Consider the following 24,506-nt stretch of genomic DNA (forward strand, 5'->3'; position numbering starts at 1 on the left):
GTCCCGATGCCGAACGGTGGTAGGTGGCTGAGCTCTGGGGGCAGGAACGCGAGGAAACTCGAAATTCAAATCGATACACAAAATAATAGAAAGCTTGTCAGTTTCCTAGATCAAGGCTTTAATCAAATTGCAAAGAAACCGTCGGAAATTATGTTCGTATTTTACCGCGGCAGCTGACAAATGAATATCTCAAATATCGAGGCTTGTCCGCCGCGGGTTCTATCGCGGCCGATTGAACGGACCGTCGAATTAATTTCTATAGCACCTGTATCGATTATAACTGCGTTCTTCTTCTGCCCCGTCCGTGGCTACCCTCGGGGGTCGTGATTAAAAATAACCCGCATACGTCGACCCTCGTGCACAACCACCCACGTATCAGTCTCGTCTTATGATCTTTTAATACGATGACACCTGCATCTTTGCTTCAATTCCATCGATTCTACTTTATTAATTATTTTCTTCCAACGTTACATTCTGTGCATTTCTTGTTATTTTATACTAAACGAACAGGCTTGCGTACTTCCACATACAAATGTCAATTCAGTCGTAGAACTACAAAGATAAAAATCTTAATTAGTATAACTATCACAGAATTGAAGGCTTAGGAATATTACTATTGTATAGCCTGCTTCGGGAGAAGAATAAATACAAAATCAATCGGGCGAGAGGATAACAAGATCGCAGCTCGGGGGCTGGTTCTACGCCCGCGGAGAGACATCGATGGTTATTATGAGCAACACCATGGGGACCCGTAATATAGCCGCGCGTTGCTGTAGGTCCGTCGCTCCTCCCCGCGCCTCCCTTGACTCGCCTAACGGCTGTAAAAAATGATTCTCGCGGCGAAAGACATGCAAATTTATGAAGGCCCCGAGCCACCCTCCCACCTCCGTCCTACGCCCTGACACCGGGTGCATTGTTGCGCTAGCAATTAATTAATGCCGCTTTAATTGTAACCTGCACCGTGCGCCAGTCCAAGCTTTTTCGTTTCTGTTCGGTATAATGAATCAGATGCGTAGTAGGAATATGCAAAATATATATCTATCTCGCGCACGATTGTATTATGCTTGAATAATTATACCATTAATTATAAGGAATAAAAACGTTGGTTGTATGAAAATGTTCCTGTCAAGTAATGAAATCAGATAATGGTTCACACTCACATTATTTTTCATAATTAATCAGACGTTAGTTTTAAGAATTAAGTAAAAAATCCTCATGCTGAACGTTTCTGTATCTGTTGTAGGACACCAGGGACGGAGCCGTAGATGAGTTCTGTCGTCCGCATCCTCGGTAAGTCACCAAAGAAAGAATAATTCATATCCTACAGTCTGCATTTAAATTAGAACCGTTTATTCGTGAGTATACTGTCGGACAAAATCAGGCGAAATTCTGAAATCGGCCCGATTCCTCGCGAGATTCAGGCCGTGTCGAAGCTAGTCTGCTATGAAGGAATAGACAGGAGTAAAAAGAACGAGAGAAAGAGCAGGCTTATAGAATTGCCGTAGGAGGAAGAGAGCCGCGCAGGATGAAGGAGACGGTCCCAGGTTACCGGGACTGGCTGCCTCCTCTTCCCCATAAATACGGATTTAGTCGCGCGGTTTACGAGCGAAAACGTGTCGAGGCTCGCGAGCCGGGCCGCGCCTAAATTATTAAAGTCGTAAACGATCGAAATCGTCGTTAAGCGGCGCGCGAAGAAACCCATCGGATGACTGCCTCTGCCACGGCGGAGGCATGGGGGGGGGACGATCATCATTTTTCTCGGGGTTTCATTGTTGGGCTAAGCGAGTCCCGCTCCTTGCCACGCCACGGACGACAATAAACGGGCTTACTTCTACTTACTTCGCGTATCTCCGTTCCTCTCGCGGATCCCGCGCGAGCCCCGTACACTCCTGTCCATAAGTTACGTATACGACTAAATCTCATAAATCTGTTCAATATTCCAGATCGGTAACCGCGTGCTATTTAAAATGACCGAGAAAGATGCACTGTGCATTCCTCAGGCTTCAATAAAAAAAACTAAGCAACTAATTTAAAAATTCCTACCGTCTCTGCAAAAAATGTTTTGGTGACATAATCGCGAAATTGCTCGTTCTACTCTTTATTCATTGCATTATTACACAGTCTTGAATAAATCGATGAATAAATTCACTGACCATAAAACTCCAGTTTATTTTAATAAATTCTATGAGCAACGAATGATCTATTGTATTAGAAATTCAATTCGGTATTTTATTCGACTTTCTGGTAAATGTCCGGTGACTTATGAACGGGAGTGTATGCGCGTAGTTATGTACATACATACATAGATCAACCTGGAAGGTTATTGGCACCGGTAATCTCGAATGGCGCGCGTAACGCCGCTCGATGAGTTGTTAACGCGAGACGTTACGCGGGTGAAATATTCCGCGTCGAGCAGTTCGCGGCCGGATTTATCGCCCGCCGCGCGTTCCACGCCCGGTCCAGGTTTTTCACTTACCTCGGTGAGATCTGGAATGGTGGACTAGTCCCGGATTTGATAGCGAGCCAAGCCTTTAGATAGGGTTCTCGTCACAGGATTCGATGGATCATAAAATTATCTCTGCAGGAGGAAGAAACTCCTGGTACAGTGCATTATATTACAAAATAAAGAGAATGTGAAATCTTTTCAAGAATTGGGATCGTTAAATGTCAGAAATTGTAAAGCAGAATTTAATAACAATATTTTGGATTAAGGAATCAATTAAGGACGTGTGTTATGAATTAAATTGAAGATTGACATTAACAATTTATGTATCGATAATAACATACACGTCACATACATACGTATTATGTGTACATAAATTAAGAATATTGTACCGTAAACAATAATTTCCTCTTTAGAATGAGCAATAATCTTCTCCGTTCCTCCTCCTTATTTACCATCCGAACGTCTCGTACGTAAAGTTCATTAATTCTCATCCCCGGGAACGGTCTCATCTTTCCCGAAAATAAAAACCCCTACAATGTCGCCAGATGTAATGAAAGCAATTTTGTACAATCTCGTACGTAATACCGTGTAATTTTCAGTCGGCCGGTCGTTTCTCCTTTTTCGGTTCACGCTGAATTTAGAGCCGTGTTTATATGGAAATTAAGAGGATTAAGTTGGTCGCTGCCGCGACAGTTAATGATCTCGACAGCTACTCGCGTCTCCTGTCCGCTGATAAGATTTTAATCGCGTTAATTCCTCACCAACCAACAAAACGCTTCTCGGAGCCCGTCCTGCTAACTAGCTACGCATGCAACATTCTGCAGTGGTCAATCGTTGCTCAATAAAGTCACAGATATAATTAATCGACTCGTAAATCATTAAAAGTATTTCGAGGATATTATAAATCATCTCTAAATTAGTTCTTCGCAATAAAAAATAATTTATTGCGTTAAGAAATGTGCAATCGAATAATTAGAAGCAGATGAACTTGAATCCATTTAGACTCGAATTAAATAAGTGTGATCTGATTAAGTTGTACATCGGAATCAAGATGCATTGATCAGCTATCGGTAGCTTATCATTTAACGTCCCAGCCGTATCGCAGCTGTTAAATATTGACAATCTGTATCTCGGATCGGTAAAAATCTATCGGAAACGTTGGCGCGCAGACGTGTTATTAAACGGCTGAAACACGACTTACAATTAATATATTCTGTGTATCTGATCGAAACGCTTTAATTGTACCGCGATTATCCGCCATTATCGAGTGACGAATACCAGTTTTATTGCTGAAAACGGCAATTTACGTAATCGAGCCAGGAGTCGAATGTTCATTAGAGACGGAAGCCAATAATGATGTAAAAGAAACAGGGGAAACTTAATTATGCCACTAATGAATACCTCGAATAGTGTAAAACGATTTATATTGTTGTGAAAGCAACATAAATGTACATGAGTTTCATGAACTTTGAATTGCCAAGCAATATCAGCCAACGTCGAGATAGGGAAATTGTTATTTCGGTGATAGAGATTAAATTAATTAGGCAGCATTTAATAGATTTTAATTATTATTTTTTAAGTAATTGATTGATCACTTAAAAAGACTCTGTGCTTTTTCGTATCATTCAATTAAGAGCCATTCTCCTTCTCATTAATGTCAATTTACAAATAATAGCATGCCTGAACGACGCGTTGTAATTTATAACAAAAAATCATTCACGAGAGACACGTACAAGGTTTAAAATGCAGAACCGAAGGAAGGGTTGGAACTGATTGTTAAATCGGAGATTCCATAAGGGTCAGGGTTTGACGATGCGCATTGATCATTCTCACCGCTTTTATTTCGGATGATCGCGCGAATGACCCGTGAGAAACTAATCAATCAGCTGTCCGCGTTGCCGATCCATCACGCGGTCGAACGCCGCGATTTTGAAAGTTTCCACTGAACTTGGACGAAACGGAGATGATCATTCGATATGAGAAATAAATCTTCCGATTAACTTGATTGCAGTGAGCAAAAGTAGTGGGTGTTCACTTTTTCGTTAGACATTAGACAAATTAAACATCTATTGTGGTTCTACTTGTTCATTTATAATAGTTGTTCCATCGTAAATGAAATTCTTTTATGAAACACAATTCGTTAAATCAACAAAGATTTGGAATTGCATCGATTAATATAAATACTTAAAACAGATATATGAGTTGGTGTATGTTAAAAAAATCGTAGTATGCTAACTATAGAAACGTCAATGTGAAGTCATAAAATGTTATTATTTTGTCGCTCGTAACGCAAATTTTGGTTATAATGCAAATGGGCCGCGTGGAGGTGGAAATTGAATTTTTATCGCGAATCACGTTATGCTGGCAGAAAAATTAGTCGTGGCTTTAACTCGTTCCGCGACGCGACGTCAGCGTCACGGCTGTCAATGAAAATTTGTCACGGTCGCGTAAACAGCTTACGCAAAGTCTCTTATTCGCGAATTTCGTCGACGTCCAAGATGTGTCGCGACGCGTCGTCGTCGGGTTATTTCGTTCCGGCAGATTGCGTTATTCGGTCGGCAATCGGACAAAGTAAATTTAGGGTAGACTCGGTTTCTTTCTGGTCCGCCCGAACGAACACGTATCGCGTTTATTACCATAATAGTCGACGTAACGTTGCTTAGTAATAAGAAATCTGAAATGAGTGTCCGCAACTTTTGTTATTTTTAGCAGGCTGTTTTTTTCTGGGAACGCTCGTGCATTCTCGTTAATCAGTATCTAGATCAGAATTATAAGAGACATAATTATACTCCAAAGATAAATAATTTTATGATTAAGTGTCTTGATATAAATCATGCGAATAATTAAGTTTTTCCTTACAATAAACAAGTCGTCTGGCGCGTCAATAAGGGAGCCGGTAGATAGAGAAAGGGTATAAAGGGGGGGTGTGAGACGTGGGATTTAATAAAAAGCGGCGCGGCGCGCCGATACGGCGGATTAATCATTCATGTGCCGTATCGATCCCGGTGGAAAGCAGAAGTTTATGGATTTTCCCGCGGCCGCACCGGGTGTCTCCGGCACGTCTGAGATTAGAACCGTTTTCTGGGAACGCGATGCGTGGATGGACGAACGCTGCTGCCTTGTTCCTTCCTCGTCACGTATCAGAAGATAGGTGGTACGCGCTAGGTGGCTGACTACAAAGAAGCGAGATCGATTTGCAATTGAAATACATACCGCGTGTACACTAGCCTACAAAAGCTTCTCCTATTCGCGTTCCAATATAAATTGACAATCGTACAATTTTGTCAGAGCTTTCAATTGAATAAGTTAATGTCTCATCTAGTTGTGCGTGCAAATTATATTTAGATTGGGAAATTAGGAAAGTAAATGCAATAAATTACGTCAATACTGAACATGATAAATGTATAAGTATTGAAATTTTTACAATCTTTATTTGAAAGATCCTTTTATCGGTGGATACAAAAAGCGTGTAGCAGGAAAAAAATGGAAACAAGGGTAAAGGCTCTCTGTAATTTCCCCTACACGCACTTAGTCTTCGAAAACAGACACGTTGATCCTCGAATTAAGAGACGGTAGAGGCTAGCTTCGGGGAAGTTTGGCTTCGAAACCTCGAAGAAAAGTCTCTTCACCTTCTTCGCCCGTCCCCGTTTTTCCTTTAATTGCTTCTTCGTTTCCGTTAATTGATCGACAGACATTCCCGAAGCCGCAACAGTCCATGTTTATTTTCGTATTAAAATGATAAACGATTTATATCTTTTATTAGTTGCAACTCTTATTTTAAATTCATTATTAATGAATATTTATATACTTCAATGTATAGACTGTCAATTAACATCATGCACATTCAAAATGTATTTTGTAATCTACTGTATAATTTCATGGAAGATCGGCTCTTTTTATTATTTTGTTCCAGTAACAGCCTTCGTGTCTGTAGATGCGTTGCAAACAATAATAAGGGGCTAGATAATCTCCCTCGAAGGGTTTGAACTTTCGAGTACGACATCCCCTATGCATTTTTGATCCCCTTCTCGTTTTTCTTTACCTTTTCTTCCCTTACATCAACTCATTCCCTTCGACCGTATTTCCCTATCGATTGATCTTCTGTCACCCTCCATGAACGTGTATTTTGCGTTTTACTTCAGAGCAGCTTTTATCTGCCTGGAGCTAAATCTTAATTTTTTCTACTCTTTTAAGGATGTATTGGCTATACAATCAATCCCAAAAGTGTATGCACTTTAGAAACGCATTTTTTAAGGTACATAAACTTTTGGGATTGACTGTATAGCCAATACATCTTTAATATGTGTATGCTTTTCTTCTTTTTCATTTTCCTGTATCACTTTCGTTTCTAAATGTAATACAGTACTTTCATTTACTATAATTGTAGTTCCATACTAGACTCGCATGATTAAATGATTGAGTTCGTTATTAAATTGGCTAATAGAAGGATTAGAAGAGTTCGGTATAAGTAATTTAGGTATCAAACGAATTTTTCAATCGACGGAGCCGAGATGGCAAGGAGCAGGCGAACCATTACAAAAGCGGCTGGCAGGTGTTGGGGCCCCAGATCGGTCCCAATGCGTATCGGCAGGAATATCGAGTGTCGACCTTCGCTCCGAGCCTGCGAACCGTTCGAACCGTTTTCGATCGGTTCGATCGGGTCCCCCATACTCCCCGGTCTGCCTCCTTTCTTACAATGTTTCTCACCGTGATGCACAGACAAAGGCTGGTGAATTGCAGCGTGAAAATCCGCACCGCCGCTAACGGCGCGGCCACCGAAATCCACGGCGTCTCGACAAAGAGGGACGCGTGTGCGTATAACTCCGAGCTTCGCCTGGCTGGCAATTCTGCTGTGAAATCAGTTACGAAATCACGGGGTCCCGTTCGAGCCAAGACACCAGTCCTCCATCTTTATTTTTCTTATACGTTTCTCTTCCTCGTCCCACCTTTCTTGCTCGCCTCCCCTCGCGCTCTCACCCGCCACGGGTGAGATCATTAATTTTTAACGAACCGGCGCCGCCTGTTATTATCCTATGGTTACGTGATTACTCTCGCGTTGCGTACGCGAGTCACCCGCTGCGTGATCTCTTCTCTCAAACCGATCAGTCTGTTTCCGCGGTTGCGCTTTAGATGCAAATTAAGAAATTGCGACTCGGTCTCGCGTATGAATCTCTTCTCGACTCCCAACAGCTGTGTCGTTAACTCTTTCAAGATCTATATTTTTATCCGACGCATTCATCATACCGTTACGACATTAGATCACAATTTTTATCTTGCGATTGATAGATATTAGCAAACACATACTAATTATACATACTGTGTCATAATTGTTGATACTGTAACACCTCGTTGCCGACTCTGATTATTGCACAATATACATAAATTCAAAGGGCGTCTGTGTTTCATGTGGTATCACGATCACTCATGTTGTAACCACTAATTATGATAAACTCTCGGCGCAAAGTGTAAGTGCAACGAGACTGTGTAACAATGGAGAGCGAGGCGTACGATTCGCATTCACGGATTCGATCGGCTCGTAAACGCTGGCCCAGGTCGAGCCACGAGACTATCGATTGGCCCTTCCCGGAAGGCAGGGGCCGTCGTCGTCGTGCAATCCGGCTGCCGTCTTCAAATGGAATTATTTCGACATCGGTTTCGATCGTCTAACCGACCCTCGGACATCGCACGGCTCGTTCGCTGTCTACGCGGGACTAACGTCCGTGCAGAACCACGTGCTCGACCCGCAAACCATATTGCACGAGTTCTTGGAAAAATCTGCAATCGATACATGTATAATAAATTGCACACGTACTTCACGTGAGATCGTTTGAAAAAGTTTTGACAACCCGCTGTATAAATCGTAGATTTCGGTTATTAGACATTTCCACTTATCGTATTGAGATACGCATCTCGACGAAACGTACAGGCGAAGTTTCGAATGAAGAAATTGATGCCGACTTCCATTAATGCCAATAAAACGGCTACCGCATTTGCATCGACAAGCACCGGGTACGAATCCGAAAATACGGTAAATCCCGACGGATGTAACATAAACAATTCGAAGCCGATCCCCTCCTCGACAAATCTCTCTCTAACAATACGTTAAACACTGACAGAGCGGGGACGGTGCCCACACATGTTGGCGAACCCTCGCCAGGTCGATTCCTTCCCCATTTCTCCTCAAGTTACAGCCGATGTCCACCCGGTTGCAATTACTTAAGCATACCGTGTCCACCGATGGATTTTAACTTCTGGAACGGGAATCGCTTCTTGGAAGTGGAATATCAAATCCAGGTGAACTGGGCGAACGGGTAACCGGGTTACTCGCTCCTTCGACGAGGTCTCTAACCTAATTAGAATTATGAATAAAATGTGACGAATGTTTCTTCATCTTTATCGAGTTTCATTCCTTCTTACGGTTACTCTTGCAATTTTTGCAAATGCTTTCAATTCTTTATTTAAATGTATGTTCTTAATCTTGGATCTTTGAATCAAGATGTGGTTCATATTTTAGTACATCTTTCCCAGTCTTAAGAAATGAAGGAAGGATTTAATATTTTGAACGGAACGGTCGTTTTTAAACGGGTTCATGATGCAAGTGAAACGTTGTTTCCTTTCTATCGAGTGCATAGATCGAGGTAATTAAGTGCTGACCCTACGGTAATTCCATTATCTGGCATCGTTGTCCAACGAAACTGGGAAAACTCGATTAGCCCCCGGCTCGCGTTTCGACCGCGATTCCATGAAATTTAGATTATTCGTGAACGCGAGACGCCCTCGCGAACCAGAAACGACATAATGATTTGCCAGCGACAATAGAAGTAAAAATTACTGCTATTACATCTGCTATGCGATTGTTAAAGGAATTATTGCAACAAGAAAGTTTGCCCTTTCTCACAAAAGGGAATTGTTGTATAAGAGAATTTTTATACAAATTTGTAATTCTTGTTGGTCCACGTTGCACGTGGTTTGAAGCAAACATGATCTTCGGGAAAGGGTACTTATATTTTAGATTGAATTGTTCGACGAGTTTTGAACGATGCCGCGATCTGTGCATCTAACTCCTATTTCAATGCAAATTTCCTATTTCCATATCCAAGAAATTGTATGCTTACATCTTGAAACATTCTTGAATTCTATTTTCTTTCCGCTCCCATTATTAAACATTTTTACTATCCTTATTTTGATTTAACCATTCTTAAGACTTGTTCAGAATGCATACTATGCTCTCGTCAATTTCTATATTCTCTAAATTCAAAAATAGCACATACATTAAATTAAGTGAATTTCAAAGTAGACATTGCATCTATTAAATTTTAAAATAAATTACAGTTTTATGTACTAAAAGAGCATTAATGTTCCATCATGTATTTGGTACGAAGTCACAAATTATATGAAACAGAAGAATGAGTGAACGTCTTCTTCAAGCTTAATCAAGGGAGTCACGTTAATTGAGCTCTTTTGCTCACACTGTAACGAATACCAGGGCTCGTAAAATTGTTCGGAACTCCTTTTTCAAATCAGCCGGCGTGTAGAAGTTCGAAGAAACCCGTGGTCTGGTCTGCGTGTAATCCGCGCTCGTCGCGACACCGTTTAATTGCCGTAATTACGATAATTACCGAGTTCCGAGCGTGCCGTCGAGGCCTCGCATTCGGTCACCGTTATGTATCCCGTCACGACACGGTAACTAAACTGCGATTCGCTGCCGGCGCAGCGGCGGCGGTTCTCCGTTTCGTGTCATCGAGGCTCGCGTGAAACCACGAATTGATTGATAAACGCCGATAGAGGATTGAATAACTGAAGAACCCTCGCCATTCCATTCTATTAGAAACTGACAGCGAAATTATTCGAATTAATATTCGCCTCGTAAGTGTTCATTGTTATTTTAATAACTTCCATTTAATTTGCATGAAATATTTCAAATATTCTAAGTGATATTTGGGGAATAGGTTTAGAACGTAATTTAGAATTTAATGGAAAATTATCTTCCGTCCATATATTTCCTCATTTTATAGGAATCTAAATTAGATGCAAGACTGATCGTAAATCAAATGTTTTATGTTCTTGTATCTAATATCTAAGGTTTATAAAATCAATCAATAAGATATTCTACTGAAGCTCAGAATTTTAATGAAAAATATCAATTATTATAGTTTTACATTTGGTATTTACTCTCTATCGATTGTATTTAATTTTAAAAGAAGTAACGAAGTATTACCAAAGACATAAATGCCTAGATTGTTTAACAAATCATAAATAATACGTGGAATCTTTGCTCGATGGTCAGAAATGTTTAATTGTATGTTTTTACGATCGACGATTCCGCGGTAAAGAGAAGAGAAGAGGGCCGAGGCTTTATTGGAAACGACGACTTCGTTCCTAAAAGTTTTTATCTGGTCAATGTAAAACCAGTTATGTGTTTCGTAAAAACAAACTTGCCTCGTTCGTCAACAAAGCTCAAACTTCGAAATAGAAACTGTATATTTTGATGCGTTCCGATTTATTGCTACCAAACAATTGCTCCTTTCTTTTTTTTTAAGAAAAAGAATCTCGATTCGCCTTCTGTGTCAAACAAATTTCTGATTTACGGAAAGATAGAACTGGCGTTCTCGTTACGCCGGGATTGGATTCCGAAAAAGTCATAATCGTTAACGCGGGACGGTGATTCGATTTGCATGAAATCAACGGAGGGCCTGAAGTATGTATACCAGGGAAGGAACATAAAACTCGCCCCATAGAATATTTCGTTCGCACGGTTTCATTTCAATTAACGTTCCCTCGTCCCGCGGGGTTTGGTGTCGCCTCGTGTGGAACCGTCGGTGTACACGCGCACAGCGCGGGGAACGCGTCCGGTTATGGTCTATTTCGATGTCTCACCGATAATTGCGACGCGGTAACTCGAACGAGTTAGCGGCTCCTTAAGGGATGGATTTCGAAACCGGTTTCGCATTATGCGCCATTCTCACCCCGAGGCGTGCAAGCTCGGCCGGCCAGCTTTTTTTTATTTACCGCGGAGGGGTGGTCAACGAGATCGATTTCAATGCCGTTCATTCCGTTCAAAGACCGTTGATCCAATTTAAATAAATTAAACAAACCCTTTCCCATCGGAGAAAAATCGTTTACCATGCGTGAAATTAATTCTTTTATACGAGCCTCTAATTCTTCTGTATTTCTCTCAAGCTTATACTTTGTAACCCGTTAGGATGATATCAAGTTACTGGTTAATGGTTCGAACCAGTATGAATTAATATTTACACTTCTAAATTTAAATCTGCAGAAAAGCGTAGTACCTTATACTTAATTTTAAAATTGAATTAATCTTTAAGGAATGTGTGTGCACTGGTAAGACTTCTATTTCTCATTGAGGAATTAACGCGGTCAGAATAAAGGAGGTGGGCGGTTAAGAGAAGTCGATCCCTGTACGTCGACGGTTCTAACCCCGCGAAACTCGTTCTAAGCCAGCAGACGCTCGCCGCACCCCTATCCTTTCACCTCACCCTCGTTCCTCCTGGTTTCTCTGTTTTTCTCTCTTTTTTTTTACGGCAGTGCACGAGGTCTAAGAAACACGACTTCGCCGGAGTCGCACACTAACCTCGACCGTGTAATTATGCCGCGCAGTGATTGGCGTGGTTCGTGGAACAGAGGGTGGAAGCGTGGCTAAGCACAAGGGCTGGCTGTGTAGCGAAGTATAAGGAAGAGAGGAAAAAAGGAAGTGAATGAGAGAGAGAGAGAGAGAGAGGTGAAGGACCAAGGCAGGGGTAGGTTGTTGGGGGCAGAGAGGTGGGTTTTTAGCTCGAATTCATTAGAAGTAAAAATCGATAGGCGACGCTCTCGTTGCTGCCTCCGCCGGCAACGTTTCGCTTGGTGAAAAGAATGTGAGAGGCACCGCCACCCACCCCTTTTCTCCATCTCTTTCTATCTTCCTTAGATATACCACTCGCAGCTCTCACCCTGTTGTTTTCTCTCTCTCTCTGTCTTCTTCTCTCCATTGGAAGCCACCCTCGCACTTCTTTTTTCCCCGCATGCTTGTGGCTATCCAAGCTTGCTTCTGCGAGGCGATACTCGGTGCTCGAAAATAGAAGAACAGGAAGAGAAGAAGGCGAGATGGAATTTTATCGTTACTAATAGTGCTGGATACATTTTGATTTTTCTTCTAGTTTTTATTAAAGAATTGAATTTCGCAACGTAATAATGCTTGAACAGAAATTACAGCATATACTGTAATAAATATTTGTTACCTAACTGTTATATTTTTATCATACAAATGCTTATCACTTTTGTGAAACATCTTTCTCGGTCTTTCTAACATCAAGCATGACAAATGGTTTCCTTGCCAATTTCATTCTGTCTCTGAAAATTTTAACCTCCGACATTGTAGCAAACTGAATTGTCATATGGTACATGAAAATGATTCCAACTATTAAAATTCGCAAGGAACGCAGGCATTAGCTCGCGTTATTCACTCGATCGCCCCATCTAGTGATAATAAATCGTCATTCAACCGCATTCATTACAATAATAAATCCGATTTCTGGGTGTCTTGCCAAGAATGCCAACCTCTCGCTTCGTTCTTCGTGCCTCCCACGAGAATTCACCTTCACTTGAGAATTATGTGATTCTTTTCATTTCAACGATTACATAATTCCCTATAATTATCGATTTTTACGCTCTTTCAATAGAAGTCTGCAATTCGATGACCAATACTTGCAGACTTTTTAATAAAGGAATGTTTAGAAGTGTCCCTCGAAGTTCTTTTGAACGGCAGGGATCATCGTTGGAACGATGATATCTTTCGCAACTGTTGGCCGCGAAGGTTAAGTCCGTGGCCTGACAGTTTATGCAAAACGCCTTCGGCGCTGACCTTGGTGTCAGGGGATATCGATCGATCACGATCGGTGGAACGGCGTCGATCCCCGACGCTCCGCGTTGCCACGGGTGATCGATCTTCGCGCGTTCCCCTCCTCCTACCCTCCGCGGCTCCTCTCCATCGCGCTCTCCGTCATTGTTTTTCTGGGTCACCCTATAAACAGTGGCGGCGGGTGCACGAAAAACGTAGGAAGAAGGGGAGACTGCGGTGAAGAAGTGGCCGGGAGAGCCGCGGGGGTGGGCCAAATTAACGGTAACCACTTCGGCTCGGTCATTAGGGAAAAACTTTCTTTCCGCTGGCGCCGACCAATCCTGCCCCCCAGAGGATACAACCCATGAAGCCGGACCTGAGAGAATTTTCAATCGAATCGCAATCCTCGAAACGCTTTCGCCCTCGTTTTCGCGTAACGAGGATGCGTCCACCCTTTGTCTCCTCTCTTCCATCCCTCCCTGCCGTCTCACCTGACGCTCAGGAATCTTCTATCCGTTGCTTCTTCCGGTTGAATGGAACACAGATTCGAGCAACGATACCGAGCTTTTCTCAAAACAATATTTAAGCATCAATTTTTGTCATGTTTATTGCAAATTAATTAGAAAATTTATAAAGCATGTACAGTATGTCTATTTTCTATTACAAGAGATTAGATACGTAATAAAATGAAAATAAGAGAACCAAATTCTGATCTAAAACCGTGGAACTAAAAAAAAGTATCGTGTCAATGAGAGCGGGAAACCGTTTCGCTTCGGTCTAGAATTCTTCGGTCTGAATGTCCTCCTTTGATGAACCCACATCGGCTCTATCCGCGTCTTTCCTTCTGTTAATTACGGTCCCCGGAGTACGGTGTGGCGGGGGTTGGGGGTGGCGGCTATTAACGTCCGGCGATCGAAGGAAGGAGCGCGCGCGAGAGGCAAAAGGAGTGCAGACCGGCGCGTCGGTGGGTGGTGTAAGAACTGGTTGGAGAGGGTTGATCGTAGAGGAAAAGAGGAAAGCCAGTCTTGGTACTTTTATGTATTCTATACTCAACGTGTGCGGTTTCACCGATCGAGAATAGCCCCCGCGACCGTGAACGGTGGCCAGTTTGCGGTACGGGGCGGGGGCGGGGGACACAGTATATTGTGGGACCACCGGTCGTTGGCGGGGATAATTAGACGCGGCGAGAAAGAGACGGGAACAACGAGAGGGAAAGGGAGAAGGCGACTTCTGGGTAAACCGGCGCCAGATAAGACTTAATATTTGATCGTGAGCCCACCCTTGCCTCGTTCTGACTCAACCGACACACACACACACACACACACATACACACGCACACACAAACGTGCGAGTAGACAACGCGAACGCTCCCTTCGCGATCGATCTGCACCCCTTCCTGACCACTCATCCCTGTCCTCCTCTCTCGACACCCTCCTCTGTGTACGAGCAACCATCCGGGGCAAATCTGTTGACACTACCGGCTAGAACGTTGTTTCCGATTTCCGTGAGACCATTCCTCGCGTCCTTCGGTCAGCCCTGACGTCAGGTCAGATGTCGTTTCTTACCATTCGATATTACCATTGGTACACTGCGGATTTTTATGCAGAACATATCTTTTATGGTGTCAATTTAGAAATGCGATCTACATAGATATTTATTTTTAAGAATTGCAACAAACATTTAGTTTCTGATATTCATTCTATATATTATATATTTATTATACATATGAGGTATAACCCTTTGATTACAATGATCATAATTTTAATAATTCTTCATATAATTCTATTTCCAATTTCACATTGCATCACAATCCTTCATGAAATTCCAAATGATTCTGTCTCACTAATTTAATAAGGACGTTATTAATAAATATTCCCTGGTTGAATATGTCCTTTAACTTAAAAAAAAAGGACCGGCCATCGCTGTTTTGTTGGCCGGCCGCGGAGTCACGAAATTCGCCCTGTCTGTGTACAATGTAAATGGCTTTCGTGACTTCGGACGCGTTTGTTTCATTGCGCTCATTTTAATCGCGGACGTTGCAGGTACGTACTTCATAAAACTCTGCCGGCTGCCCTTTCCAAGAAGCCCGGGCCGATTTAACCGGGACGATAACGGGTTTAATTGTTTTAATAATCGTGGAAAAAAATTTCAACCCAACTTCGTGCAAACTAAATGCCATTCTTTCGCCTCGTAAAAGAATTTCGTGTATGAGCTTAATTATCATGTTGGACCTACGTTGTTGCAAGCAAGAATTTAATAAAATACATTTTAGCACTTTTTTTTAGATATTCATTTACTGATAAGACAAGTACATTCCAGTAGACGTGCAACATCTACAGTTCTTATTTTGTAGAAAATAAAACTTGAGCTTTCTGTAGAATTGACTATCGCTTCCTTGTTCTATTAAAATTTCTCAGTGGGTTCGTTGGAAGGAAGTCAGCCGGGAGCCGATCGTAAAGATAATGTAAACTTTAATTTTGACGTAACGCAGTTGCGCGCAGGGTATGTGCGAATGTAAATGCATTCTATTAAGAAGCGAGCCAGGACAAACCGGTCTGCCGCCTTCTTTCGTTGACGTTTACTGCCGTTTTAATTTCAGACCGAATAGCATTAGCCCCGTGGAAAAAACGCGTATTTATTGTCCCGCGTGTCCCGCGACGATTTTATACCGTAGCCACCCCTAATAGAATGCGAGAACGTTTCTTACAAAGGAAGCGCAATGGGCTTCTCGTTAAGAATTTGATACCGCCGAGGCAATTTCATTCATCTCGTTTGGCTTTCATCGGAATTACTACCGTTTCCCATTCGAAAGATTTCGTTTCACGTCAATTGTCGGTGAGAACCGATGAGCAAGCGTTCGCGCGATTGCCGGAAACTGACAGGAAAAAACGCTAACGGCCTGAATTTTAATGCGACGTTATGCTAGAAGAGATGCACGCATGTGGTTCTCAGCTGATGGAGGCAATTTGCTTGTAATTAACAGCATGGGAAAACTGTTTGTTAGCTACAGAGCTTATTAGAAAGGTGAAAAGTTAAAGCAAAATGTCAACGTAAAGTAGGTAGTAGGTTTCTACGTCGGCTCGTAATGTCTCCGAGGTGATTCTTCATCGACTCCGGGAATTGGAAAGACGCGGCATTAATATTTAACAGTAACACAGACGTGATGCAACATTGATTAACGTATCAGTAATGGTCGTTAGTTTAATTTATAATAATTCCTGTATTCCACAACTGGCTTGAAGAGAACACGTATACCGTAACACTTGCCGTGATTCTTAAGCTATAAAACGGCTATCTTTAGTGACGGTCGTTAATAAAAGTTGTAAGAGGACAAATTAATTACACCAGTAATCGTCTTAAGAATGTAAGTCGGTATATCATTGTAAAACGTATATAAAGATTAGAACTATCAGAACAAGTGTTTAAGAAACCGGATTTTGTCGATGTTTTTTCAACTCGAATTCCAATTTATTATTATTATACAATTCCTGCAATATCTGGAGTAAATGAATTAACACATTTTCAATACAGTTATGTTTCAATTAGGACATTGATTATTTAATATCTTACGTTCCTCGAATCGAATCTTTTCATAAATTGATTCGTCCGGTATTATTGAAAATATATCTTGCCCCTAGCTCAGTGATAATCGTCCAGAAATTGTATACGAGCAAACTCGTCGATGGTTCCACAGCAGAGCAGTGTCCCACGAAGTTTCCGCGAAGATGTTAGGCATCGCCGGCCGCGGGGCAGCCTGCAAAGAAATTTCCATGCCGAGGCGGCGAATCGATTAGACGCCGGTCAACTTCGACCCTGTCGGACCGCAGACTCGATGCCCTCCTATTCCTCCCTCTCCGTCGCTTCCACGGGCCACGGTTCGAGCGTATAATTATCGGAGGCACGCGAACCCAGGGACCCTCCTCGAGCGAGGGCCTCCGCGACTTCTTTTCCACTCTCTCTCTCTCTCTCTCTCTCTCTTTCCTTCTCCCTGTCGGGCTACGCTCGGTTCGCTAATACCAGGAAGAGAGCCTAGATTCACCGCGGGCCTCGCTTACACGGGCTCCGACCCCGCGCTCCAAGGAGCCACGGTGCCCCATTACCATACGATTTTCATGTTAGCGCCTCCGGGCCCCGAAAGCTGCACGACCGCGCATTATACTTAACCTAACCCAAGAGAGCCTGCACGGCTCACGTGTACACCTCCACACGTGGAACAGGGTTAGTACCGGCTCTCGTTCGTGTGCATTTTGCCACTCCGGGCGACGTTCGCGTAGGTGTAGGTGTGGCTGGACCACGGCGTACGTAATTGTACAATACTGTAAACGGTTTACTCGCGAACATTGGCGTAGCCATGCAAGGAGCAGCAGGTGAGCTTCACTTCGATCCTATAAAAAATCATTTTTTCAATCCTTATTGAATTTTATAGTTAAATTTAAATTAATTTCATCAGATTAGAACTTATACTATATTATTTTTAAGATTACTGTTACTTTTATCTATGCGTTATCGGTTTAAGAAATACGAGACAGTAACAGTTATTTATCAATGCATGATTTTTATGTCGTGACTGGATTTACGGTGTTTAATTTCTTTGATGTAACTAATCACGTTACATGAGAAAAGGAATCTTGCCTCCACTGGTCGGAGGTATACAGCTCAGCCAAGTGTGACTACGCGTGATTACGCGCGGCCGCTGCCAGGCATTCGCAACAATCGCGGGGATGCACTGACAGCCAGCTTTATTTACCTAATTACCGGATTTAAAGCGGGGAAAATAGTGGTGAATGATACCTCGGCGATAAGTACGCGCGCGTCGGGCGTGTTCTACACCCCTCTCTCTCCCTCCCTCCCTCCCTCCCGCCTTCCCTCTCTGTGCACGCGAATAAATGTACACGATGCATATTAAACCCGAGAGTAGATTAGAGGTTTTCTAACGGATATCTCGCTCTCTCCTTTTCTCACGTTTCATCGTCTTAATGTCGTTACTCGTTCCTTGCTCTTGGATTTCTCCTCTTGTTTATTATCCTACGGTTATTTTGATCAAGATTTAAGATCTGGAAATTTGTGGTGAATAATCAAACTTATTGTACGTTAATTTGTATCTGGTTTCGATATCAGTTATATCAGAAAGAATTTTTCAACCAGGATTAATATACAAATTTATTCTCCCTGCAAGGCAAGCATCAAGCATTGAATGCTCGTTTTTCCATGATATCATAGTTCAGAGCTAATGGAAAAATGCTTGAATTATTAGAATATGGCTAACGATTAAATTATTCATAGACTTTGCTAAAAAAGAATGTACGTTGAATATTCATGTAGAAAGGTATTGTCCTTTCAACACGGAGGCAGTATGTCGCGGGAGGGGGGTGAGAACACCGCAAAGGATATGTTCCGTGTTTAGAATCCGTAAAGCTGAGAGCGTGATGCAAAACTGTAAACGGCGATCGTAACACTGCTGCGTACGGAACTGTCGTTATTAGATAATTATTTCTCCATAAAGAACTAATAACAGAGGTGGCGTACTTCATTTCGAGTTCTCGCGTTAACCCTTAGAAAATTCCGAGTTTGCACGTGACGCGACACTTACGTATGTTCACAGATTTAATTGTTTATTGAATGGGAACTTTATTTCTAATACTAATTAAAGTTTAAACAATTTTAGGGAAACAGTTAAAAGCTTGTGTTTAATTAACTAATTTTCAATATGTTTTTTTATTATTTTATTATATCTCTAAAATGTTTCACTTAATTTAATTTTATAACAATTGTTGCATAAAATTGTTTTAAGACAGATGAGGAATAATTAAATTGCAAATCCTGAAGCTTATGTACGAAAAGTTTTATGAAGTATAAATTATCCTCAATTATTGTGAACAGAGTTAAAAATCGTATTTGACTTGACCATTTAATTAACACTACCAAACGTTCTGATACAGCACGGGTCACCCTTGTCTCGAGAAGAGAAGAAAAAGAGGAAAACAAAGCGGACAAGGGTAGTGTGTATCTCGTGCTTAGAATCCGTAAGGCTTCAGGCCTTCGTTCGTTTGCACAGCGTAAACGGCGATCGCGGGAGCAGCGAGAGCCGACCATTGTTCGACGATTATTTGCCCTCCCGTTCTCTCTTTTCTTCACCGTTGCAACACACCCGGTGAACAGACCCATACAACAGTTTGCAATTGCCATTTTTTATTGGTACCATTAATATTCCGGGACTCGTGAAGAAACGTAGACCCTCGATCCTCCCTCCCTCCCTCCCGCCTTCCCTCTCTGTGCACGCGAATAAATGTACACGATGCATATTAAACCCGAGAGTAGATTAGAGGTTTTCTAACGGATATCTCGCTCTCTCCTTTTCTCACGTTTCATCGTCTTAATGTCGTTACTCGTTCCTTGCTCTTGGATTTCTCCTCTTGTTTATTATCCTACGGTTATTTTGATCAAGATTTAAGATCTGGAAATTTGTGGTGAATAATCAAACTTATTGTACGTTAATTTGTATCTGGTTTCGATATCAGTTATATCAGAAAGAATTTTTCAACCAGGATTAATATACAAATTTATTCTCCCTGCAAGGCAAGCATCAAGCATTGAATGCTCGTTTTTCCATGATATCATAGTTCAGAGCTAATGGAAAAATGCTTGAATTATTAGAATATGGCTAACGATTAAATTATTCATAGACTTTGCTAAAAAAGAATGTACGTTGAATATTCATGTAGAAAGGTATTGTCCTTTCAACACGGAGGCAGTATGTCGCGGGAGGGGGGTGAGAACACCGCAAAGGATATGTTCCGTGTTTAGAATCCGTAAAGCTGAGAGCGTGATGCAAAACTGTAAACGGCGATCGTAACACTGCTGCGTACGGAACTGTCGTTATTAGATAATTATTTCTCCATAAAGAACTAATAACAGAGGTGGCGTACTTCATTTCGAGTTCTCGCGTTAACCCTTAGAAAATTCCGAGTTTGCACGTGACGCGACACTTACGTATGTTCACAGATTTAATTGTTTATTGAATGGGAACTTTATTTCTAATACTAATTAAAGTTTAAACAATTTTAGGGAAACAGTTAAAAGCTTGTGTTTAATTAACTAATTTTCAATATGTTTTTTTATTATTTTATTATATCTCTAAAATGTTTCACTTAATTTAATTTTATAACAATTGTTGCATAAAATTGTTTTAAGACAGATGAGGAATAATTAAATTGCAAATCCTGAAGCTTATGTACGAAAAGTTTTATGAAGTATAAATTATCCTCAATTATTGTGAACAGAGTTAAAAATCGTATTTGACTTGACCATTTAATTAACACTACCAAACGTTCTGATACAGCACGGGTCACCCTTGTCTCGAGAAGAGAAGAAAAAGAGGAAAACAAAGCGGACAAGGGTAGTGTGTATCTCGTGCTTAGAATCCGTAAGGCTTCAGGCCTTCGTTCGTTTGCACAGCGTAAACGGCGATCGCGGGAGCAGCGAGAGCCGACCATTGTTCGACGATTATTTGCCCTCCCGTTCTCTCTTTTCTTCACCGTTGCAACACACCCGGTGAACAGACCCATACAACAGTTTGCAATTGCCATTTTTTATTGGTACCATTAATATTCCGGGACTCGTGAAGAAACGTAGACCCTCGATTTTTATTTATTAAATTATTTTATATTTATTACTAATAAAAAAGAATAGAATTTTTAATAATATGAAATATCGAATAAATGTACAGGTGATTTTGTGTCATTTATTCAAATTAATGAATCGCATAATTAGCGACTTAATGATCTCAATTTTATTATCAATTAAAGTATTCGAACTTCATCTTGGTCTTTAATATCGAGGAAGAATTCATTAGATAGCATGGTAGCGGATGGTAGCGGTTATTTTCGGTGGTGAGGGTTGAAAAAAACTGGTTCGTCGTGGGGGACGCAATCTGGCCCGAGTGCAATTTTTTCCCAACGAGAAGTGGCCCGTGTTATACCGGCGAGACTGCGAGACACGAAGCTGCGAATGTCGCATTGTGGACCGGCCAATAAAGTCGCTCGTTCGCCCACGCGACTCCAGGCGCAACGCGACGCGAGGAACGGACGCAGAGAGTGGGTCGAAGCGAGAGCTTAGAAGGGTGCTATTGGAAACGCGGCTCGTAAATGCCTCGAGTTCGCCTCGCTTTCTTTCTGTTTCTCATTTGCTTTCCTCCTTTTTTCCTACCGGCGACCGAGGCAGTTGCTCGGTTCGCTCAAAGCAAGGTCGGCTCGTGGGTGGCGACGATAATAATTATTGGCCGGGGGTTACGAACCTGAACGATCGATCGACGATCACGAGCCGGGAGATCGCGACGATCTCCTTCATTCCTTGTTGGAACGCGGCTTTATCACCGGGGCCAGGTTCAACGGTGAACATCTTTTCACCGACCGATGAAAAAGAAAAAGAAAGTTTGCATTTAATGCATGCACCTTATGCTGACCGAGAGGACGCAGGGTGCTCTGTCGATGGAAGCACGCCGAACGTTTTTACGACGACGTTGTTTCCATGTCGTTGAACGGTTCTGCGTGGATCCGCGGACGTCTGCGTCTCCCGGCCGAATGGTAATAATATTTTTGTCGATCGAGCACAGAGGGCACACTGTAAAAAGGCTGTAAACGGCACGAGGGAGTTTCTCTGAAATCGTTCCCCGGTCCTCGCGCGAATTAATTCTCGCCCCCTTGACGTTAACGGCGCGGCTTCCCTCGGATGATCGAACTTTTTATCGCGCCCGCGACTTCGGTTCAGGTTTTCGGGAATTATTTAATCTCGTTCATGTTGCCAACGAGTCTGGTTGGTAGCTCCTAGAAAGATAAAAATGACATTCTGCTTGCCTGCTTTTTTGTATTTATTTATTCCTGCTACTTTATTCGATATAATTTTATTCTTGGATTAATTTTTGATGACATGATTTAATTTAATTGGGTCAGCTACTGAAACAATTATTTGTTCACATTTATTACTTTACATACATTAAATGCTTCCATTAAGACATGACGCGCCTTACCCTATAATATGTAATCCTGGCTTTTCTTATCGCATCAAAAACGTCCAGAAAAATCACACCTACAATTCCTCGCTTCCTCAAATGATAAAATCACCAATAATCTTATCTCAGCCGAAACGTTCATACGTTCTCCAAGCAGGAATATCAGTAAATCTCCTGAACGAACATTAGTGTATCTTAACGATAAGGAGAGTAAGATTCCTCTGTACAAGTTGTACGGACGAGGCTGTCCATTCATGCGGCTGCAGCCTACTCCGACGCGTCAATCGCGGGCGGAAACCGTTCCCGTTGATTTACCGGCCGATTTCGTCGACGATACGAATATAAAACTGCGCGAGGATCGCAACGACTAATCGATTCCCGGATTCGAACGGCGATCCCAGCCCGGTCCCGTGGGCAGCGGAATGGTTCACAAACGGTCGTCGATCATGCAATAAACCGTCGATCGATCCCAACGTGCCGGGATAGCCAACTTCAGAGGGGGACAAATTTTTCTCACGTTAACGAACTCTCGACGCAGCGCGACGGCGTCGAGAGATCGTCGATATGACGACAATAATCGTGGTGCGTACGAGCGTTCGATCTGTTCGCTCTCTGTCTCTGATGCGTTTTACGCGAACCTCGTGACTTTTATCGTTCGATGTCGCAGTGACGAGTATGGAAACCTCGTGGGTGACGATGACAATAATTGGGTACCTGCGTTGTTCCTTTCTTCCCTTGTCCTTGTAGTGGTGTCTTCCTAAACGTTGCTCGATGAACAATGCTCGGATTCGTGGGTGACAATAGCGATTCCAATAGGTTTACACTTTGCTGTGTCTCAACATTGTTTTACTCGCGCGATTCCGTGGCCTGATCGTCGCGATAGATCAAGGATTTCATGGATGTAGTACGCGACAGGTTTCGAAGGCGGAAACGCTTTTATTGAGGCTATTACAGGATTCTTGTGTCCGTCCGTTGTTTCATAGTTCATTACTTTGGACACAGTATAAGAAAGAACAGTCAGCTCATGACCAACAGATTCGTCATATTGTTGGTTGTGCGTGGGCTCCAATTTCAATGGTAATATCAAGATCGTCTACATTAGAAGGTCATATATAAAAAGGCTGATGCCACGAGGCATATTTTATATAACCCCAATTTATGCACACTTTGTAGCAAGAATCGTCAGAAATTTCGCACGTGGCTCGCGGACATAATTTTGCCTCTTATCTCGCTCTTTTACACTTTCACCTTTTAATGTAAATATCCAAGCCGCATCAAGGTGTAATTTATGCAGACGCGTGGCAGCGCGTTCGAATCACCTGGAGAACCTCCACGGCCCCGGTATCACCGCAGATTTATTCCGGCACGCGCGAAAATAAAAAAATAAAAAACAGCAAAACGATGCAAATCAGAAAGGTGGGTCTCGAGATTCGGTCGCGTGTATCGGAGGTTCACAGGCGCGAGGACCAAGCTCGAGGGCGAGGAACGTTATTCAAATTCACCGCGGTGGGATTAGAATTAGAATCGACGATTTTTGGACACGTGCCTGCGCATCGGAGTCTGCGAAGAAAATATTCAAATTTTTCTGCACGGAGACACGAGCCGGAAGTACCGCTCTGCGGTGCACCCGTGATTTATTTGCATGACGACGACGGATACGGCGCAGCCTCAGCCTCGATTATAATTAAAATCGGGGACACGGGCCTGGAACGTGCACGCGGAATTCATTTCCATGTTTAACACTTTAAATCCTGAATCATGTTACCCACGTCGTTTTGACTGCTATTCTGTTTACTTGGAAAACAAATATGACATGGTTAGTGGAATAAGGGTTTATAACATCATTCAAGCATGAATACAAGTAGAAGAAAGAAATTAAGCACAGAATTATGTTAATTTATACTATTATTATTTTCATTTGTACAAAGAAATAAAAAGATTGTTGTGTTTTATATTGAGATATATTGCACTCACATTAATTGAAGTATAAAGAGTGAATTATCAAAGTACACGAATCGTTAGGAAAATATAGACTATACTTAGTGGATAAAAATTTCAAACGCTATCACTCAACGATATTGTTTCATTATTATAGGTAGAAGCGTTTGTGGGATATTAAGGCCACCTTCGATTTTTAAATGGAAGGCTTTCAGGGCGAGTTGAACGATCCACAACAGAAGGTATGCTCTCATTTAGTTTCTTATTCGATATTAATA

General features: G+C 42.1%; 1 protein-coding gene across 3 annotated transcripts in view; it reads left to right on the forward strand.

The window, feature by feature from the left end:
• Nucleotides 1-24,465, forward strand: part of LOC108625523 (uncharacterized) — a 132,812-nt gene extending 108,347 nt beyond the window's left edge. For all 3 annotated transcript variants that reach the window (XR_001916653.2, XM_026814028.1, XM_026814027.1), the window contains 2 exons: nt 1,244-1,290; nt 24,386-24,465. Coding sequence is in view for 2 of the 3 variants with exons in the window: in XM_026814028.1 (XP_026669829.1) it covers nt 1,244-1,265 (22 nt within the window). In the remaining variant the exon portion in view is untranslated. The remainder of the gene's footprint in view (nt 1-1,243; nt 1,291-24,385) is intronic.
• The last annotated feature ends 41 nt before the right edge of the window (nt 24,466-24,506 follow it).

Source organism: Ceratina calcarata, unplaced genomic scaffold (genome assembly GCF_001652005.2).
Source record: "Ceratina calcarata isolate Rehan_Ccalc_2016 unplaced genomic scaffold, ASM165200v1 scaffold363.2, whole genome shotgun sequence".
Taxonomy (NCBI): domain Eukaryota; kingdom Metazoa; phylum Arthropoda; class Insecta; order Hymenoptera; family Apidae; genus Ceratina; species Ceratina calcarata.